At 44.1% G+C, this 26,614-nt stretch overlaps 1 protein-coding gene across 1 annotated transcript in view; it reads right to left on the bottom strand.

Annotated features, from left to right (window-relative positions):
* Positions 1–900: 900 nt before the first annotated feature.
* Positions 901–26,614, bottom strand: part of SKAP1 (src kinase associated phosphoprotein 1) — a 285,865-nt gene continuing 260,151 nt past the window's right edge. Inside the window, 3 exon segments of the mRNA XM_047706864.1 lie at positions 901–1,018; positions 3,212–3,320; positions 23,719–23,819. Coding sequence (XP_047562820.1) covers positions 3,219–3,320; positions 23,719–23,819 — 203 coding nt within the window. The 3' untranslated portion in view covers positions 901–1,018; positions 3,212–3,218.

The following is a 26,614-nucleotide window of genomic DNA, read 5'->3' on the forward strand; positions in this document are numbered from 1 at the left end:
GGAATCACAAGTAGGCAGAGAGGCAGGCAGAGAGAGAGGAGGAAGCAGGCTCCCTGCTGAGCAGAAAGCCCGATGCGGGGCTCGAACCCAGGACCTGGGATCATGACCCGAGCCGAAGGCAGCGGCTTAACCCACTGAGCCACCCAGGCGCCCCCAGAATTTATGTTCTTAACCACTATGTTTTGCTGCCTCTTTTAGCCACAGATAACGTGAGACCGCAGGAAGGGCTGTGCACAGAGAACCCCTCCCTGAAGCACTTTCTTGGCCTTTGCCTGGGACTTGTGATGCAAGACACAGTGTGGTCGTGAGCGCAGGGCCAGGGAGGAACTCTCCAATGTGCTGACTCCAAGGACTTGCTCCTAGCCCTGTCTTATTTCAGAGATTGAGCACATAAGGAAAAACCACCAAGTAGGCAGCCAAAAGAAGTCTGAGAAGCCAAACAAAGCAGGCAGGCTCAGGGTCCAGAGGTGATTCTGCTCTGGAAAATAATCGCAAGTCCCCTCTTCTGTCTGGGTCTTTGTTTTCTCTCTGGCTATCCTTTTCTACTTTGCCTGGAGGTGGCAGGAAGGCCCAGAACCAGCCTTTTTGAGACCACTGCAAAAAGAAATGTGACACTATCACACACTGCTAGGAACCAAGTATGAAGTTTATTTATGCTTTTCTAATCAGACGAAACAACTAGCAACTTCCTCCTCCAAAGTTTTCCTCCGCTCTCACCTTCTCTGTGACAAGCCTGGGGAGAAGGCAGAAGTGGATGTGTGGACATGTTTAAAGGCAGGATGAAAAAAAAAAAAAAGGTGGGATGAGCTATGACAAGGCAGGTGTATTAACAGATCTGCTGACTATGCCTTTTCCTACTCGTCTCACTGGCGGTTTCAGTGACTACCAGGTGTCAGAGGCTGGGTCTCTTCAGTCAAGAGAAGAGTCTGTGGTATTGGTGGGGTGGCTGGGGTAGGGAATAGAGACTCCTGATGATTGTTTTCTTCATAACGGCAGGCCAGAGAAAAGGATATGTGTCCTAAAGGAGGAAAAATACATAAATTTGCTTTTATGATTCAAAACAAAGATGGTATAAAAGGGCACAAAGTAAAGAGTGTCTCTGTCCTATCCTCCCAGTCATGGACTTTGTCCTTGGAGGCAACCAGTGCTATTGTCTCTGTCCTTCCAGATAGATCTTCTACACACAGAAACAACTGAAGACTCCCACCCACCTTTTTTTTCCAGTAAGCTCTACACCCAACATGGGACTTGAGCTCATGACCCTGAGATCAAGAGTTGCATGCTGTACGGACCGAGCCAGCCAGGTGCCCTTGGAGACTCCCTTCTCACACAAATGGAACACATTAGGCCTACATTTCTTTGCTGTCTTTTTTTTTTTCCTTACCAATAATTGTGCCAAGATCTTCCTTTTCTTTTTTATTGTTGCATAGTATTTTTTGTTGTTGTTGCATAGTATTTAGTTCCATGAATGTATTACAGTTACTAGGCCAGGTCTCTTTCTAGTGGTTTGCTATTACAGACAAGTAACCTTGTGTGTATCTCTCTCTTTTTAAAAAATATTTTATTTTTTTTTTTAAAGATTTTATTTATTTATTTGACACAGAAAGATCACAAGTAGGCAGAGAAGCAGGCAGAGAGAGAGGAGGAAGCAGGCTCCCCGCGGAGCAGAGAGCCCGATGTGGGGCTCGATCCCAGGACCCTGAGATCATGACCTGAGCCAAAGGCAGAGGCTTTAACCCACTGAGCCACCCGGGCACCCCTAAGATTTTATTTTTGATTAATCTCTACACCCAACATGGGGCTCAAACTCACAACCCTGAGATCAGGAGTCACATGCTCCACCGACTGAGCCAGCCAGGCCCCTGTGTGTAACCCTTTTGCCATGTGTGCAAGTGTAGCTATAGGATTAATTCCTAGCTGTAGAATTGTTGGGTCAAAGAGAGATAAACAGTTGTCAATAAGCCAATGACAAAGTGAAGTAGAGTGAATATATTAGACTTGACAGAAAAATTCCATTGCTTCTGCGTTCATGGCCAGGCAATGGAATCCTTACTAGGAAAGTCATAAAGTCAAACCTTGAGCGACAGACCTAAGCTGGTGCTTTCTGGTTGTACAAGGGCATCACAGAGTAAGATCTATACTTATGTATCCTCCTAAATGAATCCACTCAGCTGCTGCTGACACTAGAGTGGGCCCTGGTCTGGAAGATTCCAAGGATAGTTTGTGTCACCATCATGCAAGTCATCCTTCACTTCCGGCAGTAAAGGCTGCTCCCATGTCAGGCCAGAAGAAGGAGCTAGAGACATCATGCTAGCCTTGGGTGCCCTCCATCACCATCCTAATTCTAAACAAAACCCACTCGGCACCATAGCTACCCAGCCAAAGCAGGCACTCCCTCCGCTGTTCTCTGATGTGGTTCTTTCTCATAAAAAACAAGCCATTTTCTTTATTACCTGAAGGTAAATTTGATTATGTTCCATAGGAATCCTCATACTGGATTCCTAGTCTTGGCCAACCCCATTCCCGTAATACATGGGCATTTGGCGGAAATGGTGCTCTGGCTTTGAGAACTGAGGATAAAGAAAGCCAGACCTATCCTTGTGACAAAAATTCCTAGTTATCCCCGAATATCATTTTCCCCTTTTTTTATTTATAGTGAACCCTCTCCCCCCTCCACTTTTAAGCTGGACACAGGTTCCACCTAGAGTAGTCTGTCTGTCTCAAGTTCTGGCCAATGGAATGTAAGAAATGTCCTTAAAACAAGTGGGTGTGCCCTTCTCCTTTCGCTTTATCTTTCCTGCTGGGTAGGGTAGAGACAGGACCGCTGGAGCTAGAGCCTCCATCTAGGGCCATAAGGGAAAGCTTTGGAATGTTGCCCCCATACAGTGGAGCAAAAAAGAGAAGATATCTGGAAACTGGTTTGCGTTGGATCATTTACCTCCAGATTTTTTTCAGAAAAGAAAAATAAATTTCTACGTTAATTAAATCTTTTTTTTTTTTTTTTTTTAGTTTCTTTCACATGTTGTTGAACCTAAACCTAACTGACACAGTTCCACGGTTTAGGAAAAACATCTCCAGCTGCACCTTCTTTCAGTGGTAAATCGTTAGTGTCGCTTGTGGAAGTAAGGAAAAGCCACTCCACTGGCTTCTCTTATCCCTCAGAGAGAGAGAAAGGCATGACCAATAGATTTACTGGCCATCGTTTTGATACCTGGGCTTCATATTTCTTCCATTTCAAAGGCAGTGGTGAGATACTCCTTTGGAACAATACCGATGAGGCTGTTCAGTTCTCCAACCCACCAGCCATACACGTTATACTCCTGAAAAATGAAAAGAGGGTGGTTTCAGTTGGAATGCAGTCTTATTTCTTTTTTTTTTTTTAAAGATTTTATTTATTATTTATTTGACAGACAGAGATCACAAGTAGGCAGAGAGGCAGGCAGAGAGAGAGGAGGAAGCAGGCTCCCTGCTGAGCAGAGAGCCCGATGCGGGGCTCGATTCCAGGACCCTGGGATCATGACCTGAGCCGAAGGCAGAGGCTTTAACCCACTGAGCCACCCAGGCACCCCATGCAGTCTTATTTCCATTAATCTCTGACAGTGACTGCACGGTAGATTATGTTGGGTGGTTTCTTTGTTGACGGCAGTATGACTTGTTAACACTCCTGATGGGATTATTAAATTAAAAAAAAATCTCCGGAGGAAGAAAGCAAAACTCTACCTTCATGTTTCCATCTGCCTGTCTACATATGAATTTAGTATATTTGATGCCATTGCTGAACCCAAAGAGCACGTCTTTTATCAAGCACAGTGGAATGGCTTCTTCTGAGAAAGTTGGGCACATCCATGCCACAGCACTAAAGCTATCAGGGAGTCAGGTCATAGTTCAAATCAATAATATTTACCAAGCACTGTCTATGTGCAAAGTGCTGTTTGAGTTCCCATGAGATGTATAATGATGAATCAGAGCATTGCTTGCTCCCAAGGAGCTTATAGCATAGAGTAATGGGCTCTTTGGAGTCAGACGACTGGGATCTAATCCCCCACTTGGTCATTAAATAGTTGTGTGACCTTATGCTCTCCTGGCTTTAACTTCCTTCTCTGGAAGAGTAGTGATGACATCATCTCTCCCCTGTGTTATGGGAATAGAAATGTCTGACGCATAGTAGGTGCTCTAAACGTCAGATACCATTTACATTAGAGACATTTACATTACATCAGACTCCACAGAACCTCTCCTCCAAGAAATAAAGTGGGGGCCCCTGGATGGCTCAGTGGGTTAAGCTTCTGCCTTCGGCTCATGTCATGATCCCAAGGTCCTGGGATCAAGCCCCGCATCGGGCTGTCTGCTCAGCAGGGAGACTACTTCCCACTCTCTCTCTGCCTACTTGTGATCTCTCTCTAGGTCAAATAAATAAATAAAATCTTTACAAACAAAGAAAGAAAGAAAGGAAGGAAGAAAGAAAGAAAGAAAGAGAAGAAGTGTTACAGGGCATGTAAACAGGGATAGTCTTCAACCATGGCTGTGGGACCTTACTATCTCCTAGCTTTAACTTCCTTTTCTGGAAGAGTATTGATGACATCATCTCTCCCCTGTGTTGTGGGAATAGAAATGTCTGATGTGTAGTAGGTGCTCTAAACATCAGATTCTCCCCAGAAGAGGTGGTAGGTTGACATGAGTAATGACAGGCAGGACATAGGCGCCCACATGATGCTCTTATGTATGTAAGATGAGAGAGAGTTTTAAAGCAGAGGAGGGATGCCTCCTGTGCTTTAATGGAAAGGAGGGATGATTGTCAATACAGGTACGTTCCTAATTTGGTGGCTGAAGTTAACAGAAGTTAACACTTCTGATGGCTTCTCTTTTCTTTTTGAAGGTGAAAAGAGGTCATCTGCTGGGAAGGTCGGGAGGCAGAGCTGGAGGAGGGGAGGAGATAGGCTATCCAAAGGAAAAGAAGGATAACCAGTTGACCTGGAATTTTATTGTGTCACCAACCTGGCTTTCTTTCTTTCTTTCTTTCTTTTTTTTCTAGTAAAATTCAATAGCCAAGCATGTAAAAAGACAGCTTCATGGTACCCCAAATGCAGTTGAACTAGAATAAGTGATATTCCCCGTATATTCCTAAGTTTTACTTCCTTCGAAAGAGTGAAAATATTTTTTAGTGCTTTCAGAAGCAGTCCCACAGAGTTTAACATCTGCTGTGCTTTTGAAAAGCTCTTCCGCATTCAAGGCCCCCCACTCCCAACCCTGTGATCACCCCTTCTTTTACACCCTATCATTCCCTTTCTATTTGCCCCCTCACTGGGGCTCCTATGTCCTGCCTGTCGGTACTGATGTGCCTGTCAACCTCCCACCTCTTCTGGCCCTCTTCTGGCTTGATGCACTTTCCTTGAGCAATCTGATAGACCTCGGTGCTCTAGCCACCATGTAAAGGACTCATAACCACAGCTCCAGCGGAGATCTCAGTGTTGGATCCCAATACCCAAGTGCATGCCCGCCAAGCTGCTCAAACTCAGTATATCCTAAATTTAAGCCATCATCCTGCCTCTGTCTCCATTCCTACTCCCAACCAGCTCTGCCTCCTGGGCACTTTATCTCAGTGGATGGTGGTAGCACTATTATGCACTCAAATTAATCAAGCCAGAAACTCAGTCATTTCCAGTTGCACCTTCCTCTTCTGGTCAGTCCTTGAGTTCTGTTGATTCTCTTTTCAGAGCATTACTGGAATCCGTCCACTTCTCTCCATTCCCAATATCCTAATCATGTCACTGTCGTTTTTCATGAAGACTACAGAAACACCCTCCAAGCTCATTTCTGTATCTCCATTCTGTATCTCCATTCTTGTTCCCCTCCAATCTAGTCCTTCTCTGAAGCCAGAATCATTTTAATGCACATTGATAAAATCACTTCTCTGGGATGCCTGGGTGGCTCAGTGGGTTAAAGCCTCTGCCTTCGGCTCAGGTCATGATCCCAGGACCGAGCCCCGTGTCAGGCTCTCTGCTCAGCAGGGAGCCTGCTTCCCCCTCTCTCTCTGCTTGCCTCTCTGCCTACTTGTGATCTCTATCAAATAAATAAATAAAAATCTTAAAAAAAAATAACTTCTCTGCTTGAAACCTTTAAGTGGGTTCCCACTGCCTCCAGTCAATGTCTTAGTAAGGTGGATAAGGCTGTGCATGAGCTGGTCCTGTTCACTGTTCAGCACTGTTATTTACCCCTTAAATCTAGTGGACCCTTAGCAAAACAGAATTTGTTTCCGCTACTCCCTTGGGCCACAGGCTCTCTTACCTTGGAGCCTTTCCTCTGCCTGTTTGGCTTCTATTTCCGTTCTCCCTTTCAGGGGCTCACTCCTAAGCAGCCTTCAGATCTCAATTCCTGGGTTTCTCTAGACTCTCTAGAAGCTTCTCTCTGCCACTCTCTTGTGTGGGGGCTGCAGCTACGTACTGTGTACTGTGCCCTGTGCTTTCCTGGAAGTGAGTTCATCCTGCTGCTGCGTATCTGCTGTCTTTGTCCCACTGCCAGTCACTAGGTGGAAAGTCTTGTGAGAGCTGGGCTGGGGCTTTGTTGGTCTTGTTTGCTGTTCTACTCCCAGCACTCAGCATGGTAGCCGGCACAGACAGGGGCCAAAAAATACTTGCTAAATGAGGTTATGAAGAAATGAAGGGAGCAGGGAGATTTATCCTTTTAGTTGAGCAGACTTAGTTTCAGCTAACTCCAATATACTCCCCTGGTGATGGAACTAGTTGTGGCAGGAAGAGAGCAGCTGCCTTTGGAGACAGTGTCCCCAGATGGCTCCCTAAATACCACGCAGAGAGTCTCAAATGCTATGCCAAGTGAGGCTGAGCTGATCCTAAAAATAACAGGGAATTACCTTTGAAGAACTAGTCTTAAATAACTGCGTGTGTCTACCACCCAACCCACTGTCTCCTCACACCTTCTCATGCCCCCACTCTCTCCCAGGCCAACTTCTCCCTACAGTCCGCGCTGCCTTGTGGGAAATTACCCAGAGCTCTTGTCAAATTACCCAGAGCCTCTGGCTGTCGGGATGTTTGAAGCTCCTCTCCATACGAGTTATGTTACTGCTCATTTTCCAACACTGAAGTTAGGGCAGTTTCTGCCTCAAGTTTTCTCATAGCGTTGCCTTCAGCTTAGCATGTTGCTGGAACGCCATTTCCACAAAGACTTGGTGTGAAGGAGAGACACGTACTCTGTCTTCCTCTCGCACTGTTACTCATAAAAACCCTAGCTTTAGCTCTTCTGCTATCTCATGGGCGGGAGGGCGGACGCGGTGTTGTATGCTAGTTTTCTGATCAAAGTCAGCTTGCTGAACCGTGTGTGAAGGATGGTCTTCCACCTGCCAAACAGTGTCGTCTTCATCATCTGTGGGGCTCCGGTGGGACCTCCCTAGGGAGCGTTCAAGACTACTGACTTTGGCTCATGCTCCCTTAAAATCCGCCTTTAGACACAATGCCAGGAGTAGGGACCAAGGCTTGGGAAGGTGCTCTCTGCCAGCCCGAAGGGGGTGCGAACGGGAAGCAGATGAGACTCGGCAGGACACCTGCAAGGACCAGGATCCCGGTCCGTGTGCTCTTGCTCGAAGGGAACACTGACCCCGCCGATCGCAGATGCAGAAGCCTCACCACGGTGCTGAGAACCAAAATGAGTGAAATCAACTCTCTGCCCTTCAAAACAAAAGAGCAAGCAGAGAGTAAGGAGGATGGCACGGTCTCAGAGACCGTAAGCACCCTGCTGTGGGAGCCTAGGAGCGTAATCAAAGCACCTACAGGTCTTGGGATCTGACTGGCTTTTCCAGATTTCATCCCTTGGCTGGATACCCAAAAAGGGCTGCAGGGCTGAGATGTTTAAAGCATGAATGGAAAATTTCTAGCCTTCTCTTCCACTACCACCTCCCATGCATTGCTCTAGCCCAGTCTGAACACCACGAGGTATTTTAAAATAATTTCTACTTTGATGAATTGCTGGGGAGTCCACAATTGCTCATAATCAAAGGGAGAAAAATGCAAATGAGATCCGGCAGAGAACTATCACCACCAAACGTTTATTTCACTGCACAGTGCCAAAAAGAATTAAAACAACATTAAACTCACAGCAATCATGTTTAAGCCCTCGTTTCCAAGTGCCAAATTGCACCACTCTGGATCATACAGATGTTCGTTAATTATGCTAATTTTTATTAAACTATTAAAATGGAGAGAGTACTGGCTCAGCCAGGCAGACCCCAGCTCTGAATGAACTCTGCTCTTGTCTAGAAGTGCTAATTTACTGCATTTTTATTAAGTTGCTGATTCTTGGGTTTTAGTTTTGGGATGGCAGAGAGGACTGAATTCCTGGGATCAACGTTTTCAATAAAGTTTGACTTCTCCTGCCCAGATGTTTAGAAAGACCAGAAAACGCTGAGACGCTCCCGGGAGACCTGAAATCCTCAAGGCGGAAGTGGTTCTACCTCCAAGGTGGGGAGACACGCCTACCACGGGGAGGGATCAGAACTGTCCAGGGTCCTCACTCCTTAACTCCATACACATTGTGTATGGTATAGCTCAGGGGTTAATTACACAATCTTGTTAACTGAAGATGCTTTAGATAAGAATATAAAAAGCTGTTTTTTTATTTTAATTATTTATTTTATTTTTTTTAAAGATTTTATTTATTTATTTGAAAGAGAGAGATCACAAGTAGACAGAGAGGCAGGCAGAGAGAGAGAGGGAAGCAGGCTCCCTGCTGAGCAGAGAGCCCGATACAGGACTCGATCCCAGGACCCTGGGATCATGACCGGAGCCGAAGGCAGCGGCTTAACCCACTGAGCCATCCAGGCACCCCTAAAAAGCTGTTTTTTAAAAGCCACTTGGCTATTGTCAGGCAGTCTTTATAGAAGTTTTCCCTCAAAAATAGTGCGCCGTGAGGTTTGCTCCATCATAAATATTTCTAGGCTTGATTAGACATCCACTTCCCTCAACACCAACCCTATTCCCCTCCTTGAACTCCCTAAATGAAGGAATCTTGAAAGCTAAGGTTGGCTATTTGGACTCCCTTAACCGGTTGGAGAAGCTACTGGCCTAGATGAGCAGAACATTGAGTGAACTTGAAAATAGACACAGCGCTCACCATCAGCAACAATCAAAAGTGTTTATGGGGGATTTCACACTGCCATAAAAGGATTTATGCTGCTAATCTCCATCAACAAGGAAAAAAAAAAAAAACAACCCTACCAAACCTGCCATAAAAAGAACAGCAAATTCTATAAACAAAAAGCAGTATGGCCACAAACCACGGGCATGTCGCGCAGCTTGACTCTGCCTCCAGTGGTTTCCCATTGCTGTTTATGGTTTCAAGACTATCATGGACCTCCTCAGTGCTCCTCCTGTCACAGGGCCCTGAGTCCCTGTGTGATGCTGCACATACCCTGTCAGTAGGTGTCAGGGGATATCAGGGGGAAAGCCAGCAGGCGCCCATCATAAGCCTTAAAAGAGATTAAATACCCCTACTCCATGATTGCTACATTTTAATTTCTCTCCTCCCTGCTGGTTCCTATTTGTATAAGCTCTTCCATGGCTCCCCTGGAGTAGCACAGACATGACCTGGAATGACCATCCTGTCTTGGGATGAGAATTCAATTTCTAGGCTCAGTGAATCCTAGGCTGTTCCAGCAAAAGGAAAGCACCACCCTCTAGGGCACAGATTCTTAAAGTGGAGTCTGTGAACCCCCGGCCTGTCCATGGATGGACATGAAGGGATCTCTGAACTCCTTAAAATTGGTGTAAAATTTTGTGTGCACGTGCCCATATGTCTTGTCCCTGGGGTGAGGTCTAGAACTTTCATCAGATTCTCAAAGGGTTTATGAACCCTCTATAGTTTCTGAACCAGAGCTCTGGGAGGGGAGGACACAAGGATCTTTATGGCCTGGATCTGCACTTTGGCCCGGGTGGCCCCTCCATCCCACCTTTCCCCCCGCTTTTAAATGTACAGTGAAAGGAAGTCAAGAATCCGTGTTTGTGCCATGCTGGGTTTCTGAGGCTTCAGCCCTCCAGCTTTGGAGCCTGTTCCTTCTTCTAAGGCTGAAGCCTGACCAAGCTTGCTCATTCCTCCTAAGGCACCATCGCGTGCTCTCTCTCTCTTTTCTTCTATTATTTAAGCATAATGATGTACAATGTTCTATTACTTCAGGTGTACCACGAAGGACCATCCCTTTAGCTGTGACTTGAAAGTTGTCTTGTCTTCTCAATAGCTCCCATTCAAATCTGCGTGATGGCATCTGGAGCAAGCTGCTTGATGCTGTCTGCCCTGAGAGTGTTCCTAATAGAAATGTTCTCTTTTCACATGGAATTGGGCTTTGATAAGCCTCCATGGAACAAGAGTCCCGGAAAACGTCTCACGCTTTTGTTCTTTTAACCATCAAAGTTCACTATATCAGTGCTTGTAAATAAGAGAATTCCTCTTCAAGAGCACAATCAATCAGGCCCTGACTTGAAAGATCAATAGAAACTTGATATATGGACCGGAAAGGCCAATCAATCACAGAATTATTGGTTTATGATTGCTTATTTCTCTTATCAGTGCTTGCGCATCCAACATTATCATTAGCAAAGATGGGAAATTCGAATTTCTAAGCAGAGTAGATTGTAATATTCCAGGGTCAGCCAAAAACATTGTATTTTTACTCTGGATTGGCCCACAATTTCTCTACTTCTAAAATCCAGCTTTGGAAATTTAATGCTTTCTGAGGATGTCATAAATTATTAAATAAATTGAGGGCTCTAACTCAGCACCCTTCCAACTGCTGAGAAAAGCAAGGCTGGGAAACGGGATTGTTCACCAAAGACAAGCAGGTGCCCATTTTTCAGCATAAATGGTTTGTGGGGGAGATTTTGCAGAAGGGAAAAGGAAGCGGTCAGTCGGGTGGATGGTGGATTAGTGGGGTTGGAAGCTGTCAGAAGACTCGAGCTCAGTGCTCGGCTGAAACCTTGGGCAGCTTGGCAGGCTCCCCAGGCTGTTTGACACCATGTTTTAAGATCTTGGCAATCATTTTCTCTTTTTTCCATTATTCAGAGTTTTGGTCTATCAATCATCATTAAAATGAACCATTAAATTTGCCTCAATTGAACCAGTTTTATTTATTGTTACATTTCAGGGAACTTGCTAACCTGGAGGCTGGCAGGCCTAGACTGGGGAGGAGGGAAAGGCATGTGAGTGTGAGAAAGGGGGCGAGGAAAGTCTGGGTGGTCAGTGACAGCAGTCAGGGGCGGGGGGGGGGGACACAAGATGACAAGTGGACAGCTAGGAGTTGAGTGTTCTGAGGAGGAATGTGTCAGCTAGATTGGCGGGGTGGGGGTGCGGTCTGAGAGTGCTTGAAAGTGAGGGGAAATTCAGCCTCAAACCCGGAGCTCATGTCCCGAACTGGATGTGGGAGGATAATGATCCCATCAAGGCCAGCCCGGTGTGCAGGACCTGTGCACACACTGGACACGGCTGGTGATGGAAGTGTGTGCAAAACACGGGCTGTGCGTGAGAGAAAAATCCTAAACTGTGAAGGGAAGAGGGAGGGCGGGAAGAGAAATGAGAAAGATACACACAACTTGAACTTTGCCTAAAAAAGAGAGAAAGTATAAGGGGAAGGTAAACACTTTGCAGATGTGAGAAAACAAGGTGCCAAGTGCAGAATTCAGGAACAATAGAGACAGCACCATTTCAGAGCTGATAGAATTGTGATACCATGTGAGACCGGCGTATTAATATGTATTCTATAAACTGTGCGGCTCACAGCTCCGCACAGCTCTGTTTTGCTCTGACCGTAGTACCAGCCTCAGGCACCACAACACAATTTGGAAACAATGTGACGGAAATGTTTAATCTGCTCGGCCCATCTGTGCTGCGTATTTCTCCAGATCTCCCTGAGAGAGGCGCCTTGAATCTCCACATTGCCTTTAATATTCTCCTAAATCACCTCCCTACTGCACTTCAAGGGCCATTGCTACAATATCACAGGTTCATCTAAAGTGCAATGGGGAGGGGGGGGGGGGGGGGGAAGCGCAGGCCAGGATATTTTTTATTTTAAAATAATTTCCAGAGATTGTCTTTCTGCTTCCTTAAAAAAAAAAAAAAAAAAAAAAAAGAAAGAAAAGAAAAAAAAAAAAGAAAGAAACGTTAGTCTACTATTGCTGTAAGGTTATTGAGGTTGTTTGGTACAAAACAGGGTAGGATAGAGTGGAATCATTCTCCAAAGAATTATTTTTATTAATCTCGATTCCCTCAATTGGACATGGGAGGGGGTGAGCAGATGCTTGTTTCCTCTTATCTCGTTTTCTTGCACCTTGCTAGGGTGATGAGTTCATTTGGGGCAGGTGTCTCCTTGGCTTGATGCTCTCCTCATTGGGTACTGGCTTAACTCTGCCCTGCTGCAGACAAAGCCATCTTGCTCAGGACAGGTAGACATTTGGACCCTGGTCAACTAAATGCCCTCACCAGAAAGGGACTCTGCCCATATTGTTAATTGCAGCTTCAAACCTTAGGTTTTTCCTCTCTTTAAGGTACAGATATTGAGCGACAGATTTCTGCCTCCCCCCCCCCGCCCCGTCCCCCAAACCCCCCACTTGATTTTGCCAGATTCAGTGATTTGGGGCTAGAATGTAGGAAGCTGGGGGTAGGTTTCGGAGAAAGAGGGGATAAGTCACCATGTTCCAGAGCTTAGACAAATGAAAGAGAGTTGCACATCACCAAGAAAATTAGGATTCCTTTTGCTTTGTGAATTAAAGAAATGAATAATTTAATCCTCAAGATTGTTCCGGCGAGGGAAAGGCAACGTCCCAGTTGCGGAGCCCTACAGCCTGTCGGTGTGTTACATCATCTGCACACATAGGCGTTTCCATGACAACCGCTTATAGCTTCATTTCCTGGATCCCTCTAGGGGGTGTCACAGCCAGATCCACCTGCTTTTCACCCTACCCTCGGTGGGGTCATGGTAAGGTCGCCAGAATAAATGAACGCGGGTACTAATGATCTGTTTACTGCTGTTTATGCTCTGTGTGTGTCAGGGGCACGCACATTTAGAGAGCTCATTATGGCTGCAATTAGAATGCACCATCGCTAGATATTTAACTCCTTTTTCTTTTAAATTAGCATTTTAATAACATTCTTTGAGCAGAGAAACAAAATGACCATTTTTCACGGACAAACTTCTAGCTGTAGGTGCAACTTTAATGGCAAAGTTGTGAAGGGGAAAGAAGGGAGGGGAAAAAAAAAGGCCATTTTTACTACTTTCACCCTCCTCCTTACCAAAAGGATATTTTTATTTGCTTTCTAACACACTCAATTTCCTAAATTTGTTTTGAATCCAATTATTTTGGGTGGTTTCAAGTACCGTACTCTTGTTGGACGGAAATTAGCAGCGATTGAAATTAACTTTCTATGTGACCTGTGAAAGGGGCTAAAATAATTACAAGTGTGTATAAGAAACCCTTTCTCCAAAGACCCTTGCTGCACCGCTGAGAGCATTGCTGGAATATCTTTATACAGTAACTGCAAGGGCTGTTTTCTTTGAAAAGGTGATTGCAATGATTGTTTCTGTTTTAAAAATCTTAGGATTGTCTTATAGAGGATGAATGATGACAAAAACTTGTCATTATAGGAAGGAAGAATGAAAGGAACAGCACGGCATCCATTTGAAAATGGCCTGATCTTGGAGCACCAAAAAGCAAGAGAGACAGGAACGGGAAAGATTCAACGTAGAAACCCACTCGGTCAGAATGTTCCACCAGGCACTGCTTTTTAGGAATCGGCCAACACCTTTGCTAGGTGTTTATAGATGCTCTGTTTGTGGAAAGTACAGTGAAAAATAACAATTTGAATGTTTCGATTATCTTTCCCAGTCTGTTCCATTTTCATTATTTATTTCCTATAAATCGGGGCCTTGCTGAACATAATTCTGCAGACAAGGAGGTGGATGGGACAGCCACTGTGAACGAGGAGATAGATGGTGGGTGCGTGTAAGATGGATGCTATGCGTTTATGAAAAGGAGCAGTATGTCTGCATGTGAACATTCACAGAGTAGAGCAAGCAAGCGTGTAAACTATAATGGGTATTTATAGGTGGAAAAAAAAAAGGTGCAAGGAATATTGGATGGGAACAAGCACACTGAGCCTGAAAAGGGTTAGCTTTTTTCCTACCCTCTTGGAATCCACGTCCAAGTTCTGCTAAGGTGTCCCATGGTTGCTGCGGCTCCTGTGAAAACTCAAGCCTTTTCATGACAACAGATGGGGGATTTCACAGCCAGAAGACTCAGGAGGTCAACAGTTGAAAAGCAAGAGTTAGAAAGCGAGATCTTTATCGACATCAAAAACAATCCCACCAAGAAAACCCAGAACGATAGAAGGAGGAAAATATTTAAAGACACAGTAGGAAAAAAAAAAAAAGGAGCCTTTATAAAAATGCAGGTTTAAAATGTTTATGCTGTTGTATCAGCCTAGTTGCACCTTAGACTCTGCCATTTCATAAATAAAATACGGATGGCACAGACTATAATTTGGTGATAGCTACCCCAGGACATATCTAGATGCACTTGTGTTATTTTAATTAAATACTGCATTATGGTTTGTGACAACTACATAGCTACAGCGTAAATGAATTCGGATTAAAGTGTTACTTAGGCATCCAGTAATTTTGTTTCGTTCCTCAGTTTTACAAAGCAAATAGCTATAAAATCAAGATGTTTGTTCATTTACAGATGGAGCAGGATTGTTGTTGCTGTTTTTTTCCTCCTTAATCCTCATGCACAAAAAGAAGACAGAGCTCAGAGTCTGGCTCCCCACACTCTCAGCTTATGAGCCACATCACAAAGAAAAACACATCCTCTTGACTATAATGTGAAATGCTGAATATTAATTGCTGGTATTATGCTTATCTTTCTAGCCGGGTTCTGTCTTTTAACAATTATTCTGATGGGCTGCAGTCTTGCACCGCCAGGAGATTTTTCTCCTTTGTTGAACAGTTAAGACCTATTTGATTTCATTTTATTAAAAGAGAATCTTAAGGTTCACAATGCTCTTTGGAAGTTTTAGTATCTGGAACTCTTCCCCAAATATAGAATATTAGTGGGAATAGAGAAACTGCCAAAGCTCTTTGATTAAAAGAAAAAAAGAAAAAAAGAAAGACAAAAAAAAAAAAGACACACATATCTGCATCTAAAAGAAAAAAATATTTTTCATTCTGGCAATATTAATGTTTCCTTAATGAGACTGGAGAGGGCATTACAATTTGATATAATCAATTGGTTAGTTTAAATGTCACTTCGCTAGCAAATCATGAGAAAGGTTCAGAATATTCTCATCTAACAGGCACAGATTTTCATTCAAAATTAATATGGTAGGGTAAAAGGATTTTTGCTCAAATCTGAAGATTTAATTGTATCTTTAATGTGTCATATGTCAAGATGAAAGTTTTTAAATAGCAAGTTTTCTGAAACCACTATTATTTCTAGTTTGAGAATCAATATAATCTTTTTATTAGCCCTTAAATACCATACGTCTGGCAACGTCTGCTAATTCCAGCTTTTCTGTGTTCTAACCAATTACCCCAAGTGGTCCCCCTCACCCCCTGCCAACTAATCCTATAAACTGCATGGAAGTTACTCCCCTGTATGTTTGCAATGAGGTTGTAATTTGCTTTTAACATTTTGCTAGTTTGGTTGGAGAGCTGGACCCATACAATCCCCAGAAACGCTGGCAGACAGGGGTTTGGGGAGGCTGAGCTCCTTTTGAGAAAATAATTACACAGAAACAAAGCTTTTGTGACTCCTTTTAAATAGAGCATCTCACCGAAATGTCATCCAGCCTCTTTGGCAGATTAGTGAGGAGTTTATTACTAAATCTCTGTCTAATAAACGTGCAGTTGACTCTGGAGGAGCTGCTTGTTATAATACTGGCAGTGGGAAATGGAGGGAATGTCACAGTTAAAGACACAAATTTTCCCCATAATATATTCGAATGGAAACCTCTGAATCCAATACTACATGGGCATATCTAATAAATTCACAATATTTCAGTCTCAACAGCCTTCACCGGTTAGTTTTAAAGATTTATGTGGTAAAAAATTACTCAGTGATGAATATGGTTTATTCTGTGCAGTATTGGAGGTATAAGGAATTAAACTACCGTCTTTAACAGTGAATTTATTATTACCTCTGTCAAAAGCGAAGCCTTTAACAGCATTTGTTATAAATTCACTGCAAAATAAATGGCTGGAATTTTTTTACACTGGAGTTTGTAAAGCATCGGGCGATTCTGAGCATTAACCTAACCCTGCCATGGCTTAGATGGTTCTAGGTAAACAATTCTGTCTGGGCCTTGTAGTTAATTATCTGATCCGGGACTTTCCACCTGACTGAAAGGGTTGTGTGTGTGTGTGTGTGTGTGTGTGTGTGTATGTGTGTGTGTGTGTATGTGTGTAGAAAGTAAAGACTCCTGTCCAGACAACAGTTTAAGAGTAAGTAAAGTGGAAAATGCGTTTTTTTCCCCTTCTTTTTAAAAAGCTGGGTTTTATAATAAATGGCCAGGGTTTGGAGGATAAGGTTGATATGCAATTGGGGCTCTTTTTAAGCAGTTTTCTGTGCATGCATATGCACACACACACACACACACACACAGAGGCATCCTCTCTCTTTTGTCCTCTCTTGGAATGGGTGTCCCCTCATTTATAAAAATTACCTGGAAGGAATGAGGCTGCCAGGGTTTGTTCTAGACGATTGGTTCCTGTCTGGGGGAAAGGAATGGCCTCTACTGAATTTGACCGGTGTATGACCGTTGCCTTCCAGCTGACCCCAAATCCCATTCCCATCCTCCTAACTCTATAGACTCCCATTGGGGTTATTAATGAGAGAAAACACCATCATCATCATCATCTTCGTCATCACAGCACAGTGTTGACCTGCTTGTTAACATGAAATGGGGTGGTGGGGACAGGTTCTGCTTCTCTTTCATATCATCATAAATAAGAAAAGATATTTTCCGATGGTATCCCTTCACTGGCCCCCTTTGGTTAGGTCATAGGTGAATGATTGCTCCTTGACAGGCACTGATCAGTTTCATCACACTCTTTGGGCAGCCTGCGCCCCAGGCCTATATTCCCTCCACTTACTTCCCAGAATTACCTCCCAAATAACCCCGCCCATCCCCCCACACAGCCAAGCTGAGGGTAATGGTGCCTGAGGAAGTCCTAAATGGACACTAGATGTCACCAAACACCTCCTTTCCCTCAGAGCCCTGAAATTAAAAAACCAAAAAAACCAAAAAACAAAAACAAAAAAACCCCAACTAACCCAAATCCAAACCTTCATTTAAAGCAACTGAAGGAATTAACTTATCCGTTTTTATGAGGCTTTTATCACATTCAACTAAGCACACTTAGGAGAGGAAGTACCGTTGCATTCAGATAATTTTTACAACATACAAATCTCTTATGGAGGGAACGGGGTCAAGGGAGGGGGAAGGTCTACATTCTTTAAGTTGTCTTTTGAGGGAGGAGGTAGAGAGCAGGGGGCCTTAAAAACCCCATGACAATAGACATGGTGTTGTGTTAACACAGTCCAGGTGCTGGGAACAGACCTGCGGCCTTCAGGTAACAAGGAGTTGGGTGTGGAGCTAGGGTGCAGGCTAATTTTAAGTAGTTTTAACCATGCTGGAAGCTGAATGTCACTCAGGGTGACAAAGTCAGTCTATCCTCATCCTCAAAGGGCCCAAAGTGTCTGACGGCATCATGTGTTTGAAGTTAAACTTGACTTTGCCTGTAAGGCTCTCTGTTCCCATGTTAACTGCACCCACAGAGAAGACAACCAAAAGGCTCGTGAGTTTGGTCCATGGGAACATCCTCCCACCCCAGCTAAGCCACCGACTAAGTAGAAACCTTCTGTGGTGCCCAGCTGATTGGTCCTAGGCTGACCTCTAAGGGCTAAGTGGCAGGTCAAATCTTGGAGGAGCCCAAGGCCAACTCATGAGGCACACAACATAAGCCCAAGAGATGTGGCTTGCTGACTCAGTTTGCCCTTAACAGAAGACCTCATGCAGGCACCTCTTCTGCTTTCTCGTCAATTGAGAAAGAGTTTTTCTTTTTCTCTCTAATTTGCCCCCATCTGCTGGACAGCTCACGTTACCACTGTGAATTACTCCTGGAACAGGAGGCTTAATTTTTAAACAGACATTTATTTAAGTTCTCTCACATAGTAGAACGGACGCCTTTATTACTTAGAAAGGAGCTTCCCTAGTGAGAGAGCTTGGAGCCAGGAAGAGAGTCTCTTCTCTGAAAGTTGGAACTTGCGAATCATCTTCTCCAAATAGAGGCATCTTATCTCACCGCCCTCCCTCCCACTTAAAATAAATGCCCACCTCGCTGCTGGTCCACAGAAGGGCCTCGCGGTCCGCAGATCGAAGACCGCGGAGCCAGGGCCCAGCGCTCCCGCACGGAGGCTGCCTCAGCACCTGTCCTGTCATGCCTGGTGCCCAGGCTGAATGGATTTTTGGAGTACACCTGTTGTTGAACCCCTGCCAAGTACTGATGGCCACTAACCCCCAAATCACTTTTCCCCGCTGTTGATGTTTGGAATGTCAGACAGGACTGAGCAGCAGCCGGTGTGTATTTCAAACACAGCAGATGGATTTTTATATTAGCTCCTATTTCATGTTCAGGCAGAGCGACCGCCACACTAAAATCCGCAGCCTCGATGCTGCCCAGTTTGCTTCTGTGAGATTAATTCTGTGAAATTAATTGGGACAAGATTGAAAAGGAAATTAAAACGCAGCTGAGTGAACAGGCCTTTCAAACACCTTTCCTCCTGCTCTATTCAAACTTGGATTCTGCGGTGGTCGCAGGCGTCGTGGGAAGTAATTTACGAGAGGCAGGCTCTCCGGAGCCATTGGTTACGTATGAGGGGACCTGCACAGGCGCCGCAATCTGGAGCCACTGAAGAGCGCTAAACACCCCGCTGTGGCCTGAGCGGCGTCCCTGCGGGGGAGGGGGAGAGCGGGGCTCAGTTCCTGTACCAGGAAGAGCTGTTCAGAAATATCTGGGCCCAAAGTGAATGTGGGAACATCCGCTAGATGCGCAGATCTGCTTCGTTATTAAAATCTCCTTTTAATATATTTTAAGGCCCAAATTGGAACTGGGTGAATTAAGTGGGCATGAAACTGCATGGGGCCTAGGAATGTAGGGCCCTGTTAGGGGAGGTCCGCAGGGGTCCTGCTGACGGTGCCTGTTGGTTACTGTTTCGGAGCCTGGAGCCTCATTTCTCATCAAATGAGAAGTCTGAACAAAATCATCCATTACAGTTGGGGACACAACCTCTCAGACCAGGAAGGGCTAGCTGGATTTCCACATAGGCCTCTTCACTGGATGGTTTTCTATTTCCAAGTGAGACGCTTTTGTGGTTTTGAGTGTCTTTGTGAAGAGTTTTTGGGCAGGACAGGCTACCTGTTTTTTCCTCTCTCACTTCACCAATGATTTATTGAACAACTAGTATGTACACAGCATTGACCTCAAAAGTTTAGTTTATTGTTAGTGGAAAAGAGAGGACTATGATAATTGTTACCATTCCCTAGATGCCAGGCACTTCTCTACAAAAATTCTCTAGTGCAAGCATCATAACCCCAGTGAATAGAAGTTAGCCCAATTTTTACAGATGAGAAAATGGGAGATTAGATTAGAAATTTTCTAATTAGAAAATTAGATTAGAAAGGATTAAGTGCCTTTGCTCAGGGTCACATAAGTAACTCATCTGTTACTGACCTGCTTCCTTAAGAATAGGCCAGATAATGGGTATTTGGTTATCTTTGGGGTGTATCTTCCTTGCCCAGCCAATCATCCTCTCTGGAAGTTTTATTTTAAAAAGGACAAATAGGGGCACCTGGGTGGCTCAGCAGGTTACAGCCTCTGCCTTCAGCTCAGGTCATGATCTCAGGGTCCTGGGATCGAGCCCCACATCAGGCTCTCCGCTCAGCAGGGAGCCTGCTTCCCTCCTCTCTCTCTGCCTGCCTCTCTGTCTACTTGTGATCTCTCTCTGTCAAATAAATAAATTAAAAAAAAAAATAAAAAGGACAAATAGGGGCACCTCGGTGGTTCAGTTGGTTAAGTGTCAAACTCTTGGTTTCTCCAAGTCGTGAGACTGAGCCCTGTGTTCGGCTCTGTGCCTGGCGTGGAGCCTGCTTAGAACTCTCTTTCCCCCTGACCCTCTCAGCCTATCCCCCCACTTGTGTTCTCTCTCAAAAATAAAATAAAATAAAATAAAATAAAATAGACAAAAGCTCTCTTTCTGGGATCATTCTTGCCCAAAGACCCTAGGCCCTAAAAGACTCTCTTGGCCCGAAGATTCTAGGATTCAAGGTTGGCTCATATTTGGGCAACCATTAAGAAAGAGCAGGTAGCAGCAGGAGCCCAGAGTAAAGCCCAGACCCCACCAAGCTTCCCCATTGGGGGCCATTCCCTGTTATTAACCTGGTCCCCTCCAATATTTCTTTTATCATACAAAAAGAGAGGGGGAAATCAGAGGCATTTATGAGGGCCCAAAACAAGAGCTTATAATTGAAATGTTTAAATTAGTTTAATCTGAATAAATAATTAAACACATTTTTGTGTGGAATTTCTTTTCTTTTTTTTTTTAAGAATTTATTTATTTATTTGACAGAGAGAGATCATAAGGAGAGAGGCAGACAGAGGGAGAGAGGGAGGAGGAAGCAGACTCCCTGCCGAGCGAGAGCCCGATGCGGGACTTGATCCAGGACCCTGAGATCATGACCTGAGCCGAAGGCAGAGGCTTAACCCACTGAGTCACCCAGGTGCCCTGTGTGGAATTTCTTTAGCAATTTTGTGGTTGGAACTTGTGACTCATTTTATCATGTTTAGAACAGGAATGCTAGAGGTGGAAGGGACCTTAGAGGTTACCCAACACAACTCCCTCATTTTACAGGTAAAGCTGTCCAGGTAAGCTGAGCCACACCCAGTTGCACCTTGCCTTGCATTTCTTTTCTTCTTCTCCTTTTTTTTTTTTTTTTTTTAGATTTTATTTATCTATATAAGAGAGAGAAAGCATGCACACGAGCAGAGGGAGAAGCAGATTCTCCACCGAGCATGGAGCCCAATGCAGGGCTCCCTCCCAGGACCCCAAGATCATGACCTGAGCCAAAGGCGGACACTTAACTGACTGAACCACCCAGTGAACCACCCCAGAGGGCCTTTCTTGTCTGACAAAGGTTTTACTGGCCAGAGAGAAAAGTAAAATGGAGATTTCTGGATACCGTTTTTCTGGACTAACCTCCACTTGGGTCAGTTCTTTTCCTCCACATGTGAGAGGCGGGCTGCGGCGTATAACCGACCACAACAAAGGAAGCCAGTTGGGGCTAAAGCAGGATGTATTTAGGATTCGCGTGAGAAAAAATTCCAGAGATTAGGAGTTGCTGCACGTCGGAACAGACAAACAGCTCATGGTAGAGGGATCTCCTTTTTCTATCTGTCTGAATTGTTTCATTTGTGCTTCTTCGAGGTGAGGGAATGGATTGGGTGGCCTTTTAAGGTTCCTTCCTGTCCAAGGACTGTTATTGAGTTAGGTGATATAATAAAGGTAAATCCAATCCGAAATGCTCCCCAAGCCAACGTTAACTGGAACGAAGCTTTTATGAGGGAAACTCCTGTTGAGCTTCCAGCTTCTCATTTCCTCCTCTGACATGCAGGGATTCACAGCGTGCAGAAGGGAGGCAGCTGCTGTAGCTTTTGGGGGAAGAAATGTGCTACTACCCGGCAAAGGATAAAAATAGACTGAAGACCTTCCAAACGGTGGAGAAAGAAACCAGACAGAAGCACAGCAGCAAGATATTTCTCCCTGAATCAAACTTTGATATATTAGCTTTCAGTACGGGAGGCGGAGAAGCAGGGATTGGTTGAAAAAGACAGGTGAGGAAGCCTCTCCTTGTTCTTTGGTATCTCTTAAAAATACAATAGCCGGGGTCCCCGCCAATAGCTCTGTACTGCAGGGCAAGTCACCACACAGCCCCTTCTAAATGGAGGAAAGGGACCCCCAGTGAGAAGCCATTAACAAAGGCAAAAGACATGCAAAACAAACAAAATAATCATGACCGAAGAGAAGGCCAGCAGACAGTCTGGCTCTGTTCTCCCCACCACCCCCACCCCTCCTGCTGCAGGCACCTCAGACAATGTAAACAGTTAATTTGTTCACCTGCAGGCTCTGGGCAAACAGAGGCCTGGTCACACCTGAGTGGATAACTCGATTACCCCTGTAATGCCAGCGTGGTAATGTACACAAATTCTATTACAAGGCAAACCTTGCTTTCGGGCATTTGAAATACCAATCAGGCCAATGTCCACTCCCTTCTTTGCTTCCAATTTATTCTTGGTGTATTGGAGCTGCACCAGAATGGCACTAGGATGGAGCGGAATTAGGACTCTGGAAGAAATCACTAGAAGACTGTGATCTCAGGCAGCAGGGCTTGAAGGCTTCCTACTCTTTTGCAAAAGGTTGGGTCTGCATTTGGTCCTCATTCCAAGGGGACTTGTTGCAACCCTTGAAAGGTGCCTTAAGTCAGCTCTGATCTGTTTCTAAGGACCTCGTGGTATCTTTCAAATTGAGACAAACCCTTGACCACGGACAGAATAAAGATAAATGGCAAATGATGGGATAACACCACAATGGATTTTCAACTTGCCTTTATGGAATCCACATACTCATTAATTAAAGAGCAAACGGTGCCAATTTCAAAAAATGTGCGTGTAGATATTGATTGACCTCATAGAGAAACATCTTTTTAGTAAGTTACTCCAGGGACAGAATCTGTTTCCTTAGCCCCTCTATATAGAATATGTACACTCTTTCTTTACAAAGGATGATGCCACTGATCCCTCCAATGGTAGCCTGTGGGTTCTGAATCATCTTCACATTAGTGACAGATCTGCTATAATCTATCCTCTTTTTTTTTTTCCCAATTCTTTGATAATCAATGACACTATTTGTGAGATGGTTATTTGGGGTTAGGGATTAACTTTATGGCTGAGGAAGAGAATACAGTTAGTTGGCTCTTACAGGGTTGGGTTCACTATCTTGGCCTTATCAGCACTTGCTCAGACCAACTGAGCCTGACTATCCCCCATCCTAATTCTATTACAGTCTTGTTTATCTGTGAATGACATAAGAAGGTGGTTTACCAAGCCAGAATGTTTTCAAGAGAATTATACAGTCATAAATTATGTACCAAATAAACCTTTTAAGCACCACAAGATCCTAAAAAGGATAAATTGATTGGTGTGGTTTTAGTGTTATATCTACTTTATTGCCTTTTGAAATTTGAAAATTAGCTCCTGAATGTGAATTTTCAATTAAACTTTTCCCTAACAATTATAAATCAGTGGGAATTTACTTTATGTGGGAGGGAGCCATATAATGCACACAAGTGAAATGTATGATATGGAATAATTTTGCTTATGGTGACTACATCATTGAGAATGAAAAGATCGATTTTTGGGGGGGACAGGAGTAGAGGGAGAGAGAGAATCTTAAGCAGGCTCCACACCCAATATGGAGCCTGACGTCGGGTTCGATCTTACAACTTTAAGGTCATGACCTGAGCTAAAATCAAAAGTCAGATGCTTAACAGACTGAGCCACCCAGGCGCCCCCCAAAAATTGACTTTGGATCCAAGCCCCATACTCCATGTCCTTACCTTGCTCAGAATGCGGATGAGGTCACCCCTTTGGAAGGACAGTTCGTCTGGCTGGTCACCATGGCAATCCCATAGGCCCTGGTAATAATTGGTATAGTCCACTGGTCAAAGAGAGGAGAAATCAAAGTTAAAAGAACTCTGTCTTTTTCCATGGAGCCCACATTTTTGCTGCAAGTGGAAACCAGTGTTCTAATATTGTCCCTAGGAAACCTAGGATTCGGGGGGGGGGGTTGGGAGGAGAAACAGCCCAACACTCAATGTGAGCAAAGGACTGTGGGAAAAGGAGATCATTAACTAACATTTGATATTTACAGATTATCCTTAGTCAGACGTTATTCAATAATATGATAAATACATTCATTTATTAATAAGAGAAAAACAGGCAGGTAATTTTTTTACTTGGTTTGTACGTAAGCAGGACAGAAACTTCCTAACAGATAGTCTTGATCCAGGGCATCTAAACTATCCAGCATTTCTCTTCAAAATGCATTTGAAGAAATGAGGTAAGTCTCCGCCTTCAGCTTGTTTACTGAGAGGCTGAGTCAGCCAGCTGTGTCTGCATGACAGTCTCACATGTTGGTGTCTTCTGTCACAAAGGAACTTCATCCTGGGCACTTCCCACTCAGGTACTAGGTGAGGTAATCCCGCAGTAAATATGGTTACGAACAGCCCAGTCTTTAAGTGAACCAAGGGAGGTGTCTCATCCATTATAACTAAATTCTGGGTGGGCTGGCCCTTTTCCAGCATCTCATTTGTAGACCCTGAACATGCCTGCCAAGATTTATCTGCAAGCCCCCAGGGGGACAGAAACCAAAGTGATCTGCATTAAAAATGAGAGCAACTGAAGACGACAAACCAAGCTTTTGAAGCAGCTGGAGAGATTTACCGGGCTTCTCAGCAAGACTAGATGGTAGTGATGCCATGGGACAGCCATCGATTCTTAGCAATGAAGAATCTGTATTGATCTTCTTCTACCCGGAAAGGTTAAACACTAGAGCGCAAAGTGGGAGAGGATCTGGGGATCTGAATGGCAGGAGAGCGGATGTCCACTGGACCGGGGATGATGTGGCTGTGTCCCTGTCCCTTAGGATGCTAATGGGTGAGAACGGTTAGCAAAGCACCTACCAAAGATGAGATTCTTGTTGATGGGAGTCAGGAGTCCTGGGTTCTAATTAAAATTCAAGTGACTTTGGGGGACTGTATTTATACCAGTTTCTACCCTTCCTTTAATTTGTTTGACCCTCCCATGAGGTGTGATAGAGCTGGTCACCGAGGATGGGAATAGATAGGGGAAGGCAGGTGTGAGTGGACAGACACACTTGCTATGTTTGCTTTTTAAAAAACTTGTTCCTAACCTATCAGCGATTCAAATAATAAAGACACAGGAGAAAAGAACTTTAGTAGGAATCTTAAAGTGCACAAAAATCAAGGAGGGACAGATCCATTTAATCAAGACTTAGATGTTGCAAAGAGAAGTAAACATGTTAACCATATAGAAATGAGGCGTGTTTTCTTTCCTGAAGATAATTGTTTGTATATGCAGTAAACAACAGAGGGCAGCAAACAAGACAACCATGCTGGAAACCACAGAGTTAAGGATATATTCGGAAGAAAAATACATTTGGAGAAAAATGCTAACTATTAGAAAGACAAGGCATGTATTTGGGGGGGGACACCAGGGCATGAAATAATAGAGAAATATCAGTCCCTGAAGAGTGAAAATAGTTTTCCCAGAGGATATATTAATGTATTTTTAGTCCTAATGGAGTTGATTAATCACCTGAAGCTTTTGACAAAATTAGAAATGAAAAGTATATATATAATACATATATGAAAAGTATATATATGTACATATGTATATATTTTTAAAGATTTTATTTATTTGTCAGAGAGAGCACAAGCAGGGGGAGCGGGCAAGGAGCCCAGTGCTGGACTTGATCCCAGGACCTGGGATCATAACCTGAGCTGAAAGCAGATGCTTAACTGACTGAGCCACCCAGGTGTCTCTATATATACATATATTTTAAAGATGCTATTTATTTATTTATTTGAGAGAGAGAGAGAGAGAGAACGCACAAGCAGGGGGAGTGACAGAGGGAGAAGCAGGCTCCCCGCTGAGCAAGGAGGCCAACGCAGGGTTTGATCCCAGGAACCTGGGATCATGACCTGAGCTGAACACAGATGCTTAACTGAGTGAGGTGCCCAGGCATCCCAGAAATGAAAAATATATTGATGTCAATAGTCCTTACACATTTATATATTATAGAGAAAATAATTTTATAAAACTAGATTTTTAAAACACAACTTGATATTTCTGAATGGTAAGAAGACTAGCAACATTGTCTTGGCTTTGTCTGGTTTAGCAGATGGTCACTGTGGGGTACCAGTCCCCTTTTGCCTGGAAATGCTCCTAAGATTATGAGTACTTTTCAGGTATATATGTAAAAAGTGACTTGATATTGGGCATATAAGACATTGGAGGAGAATACTTAGAAACAGACCTATCCTAAAAGCAATATAGATCGTAGGGAAAGTAAGACGCTAGGAAGAAAACAAGAGCTTTCCAGGAAAAATTACAGAAAATGCCTCTGGTTCTTCATAAGCTAAAGGCTAAAAGAAAATAGAGCTCAGGAATCTGGTTGTTCGTTTACTGAGCCCAAGACCCAGAACTGTCAGAACTAGAACCATGAAAGGACAGCTTTGAAAAAATAAGCAGAATGAAGGGTTAAACCTGGAGACTCGCTGTCCAGACACAGGCATTCATGTACCAGGGAAATCAGTGAGGAGGAGCATCTTAGCTGGACCAGACTGGACCTGGTATTGCAGACTTCCTGTTGTACATAGGTGTGACTTGCATTTGTGTGTGTGTGCATGCACACAACTTCTCTACATTCAT

This window comes from Lutra lutra, chromosome 16, assembly GCF_902655055.1.
Source record: "Lutra lutra chromosome 16, mLutLut1.2, whole genome shotgun sequence".
NCBI classification, from domain to species: domain Eukaryota; kingdom Metazoa; phylum Chordata; class Mammalia; order Carnivora; family Mustelidae; genus Lutra; species Lutra lutra.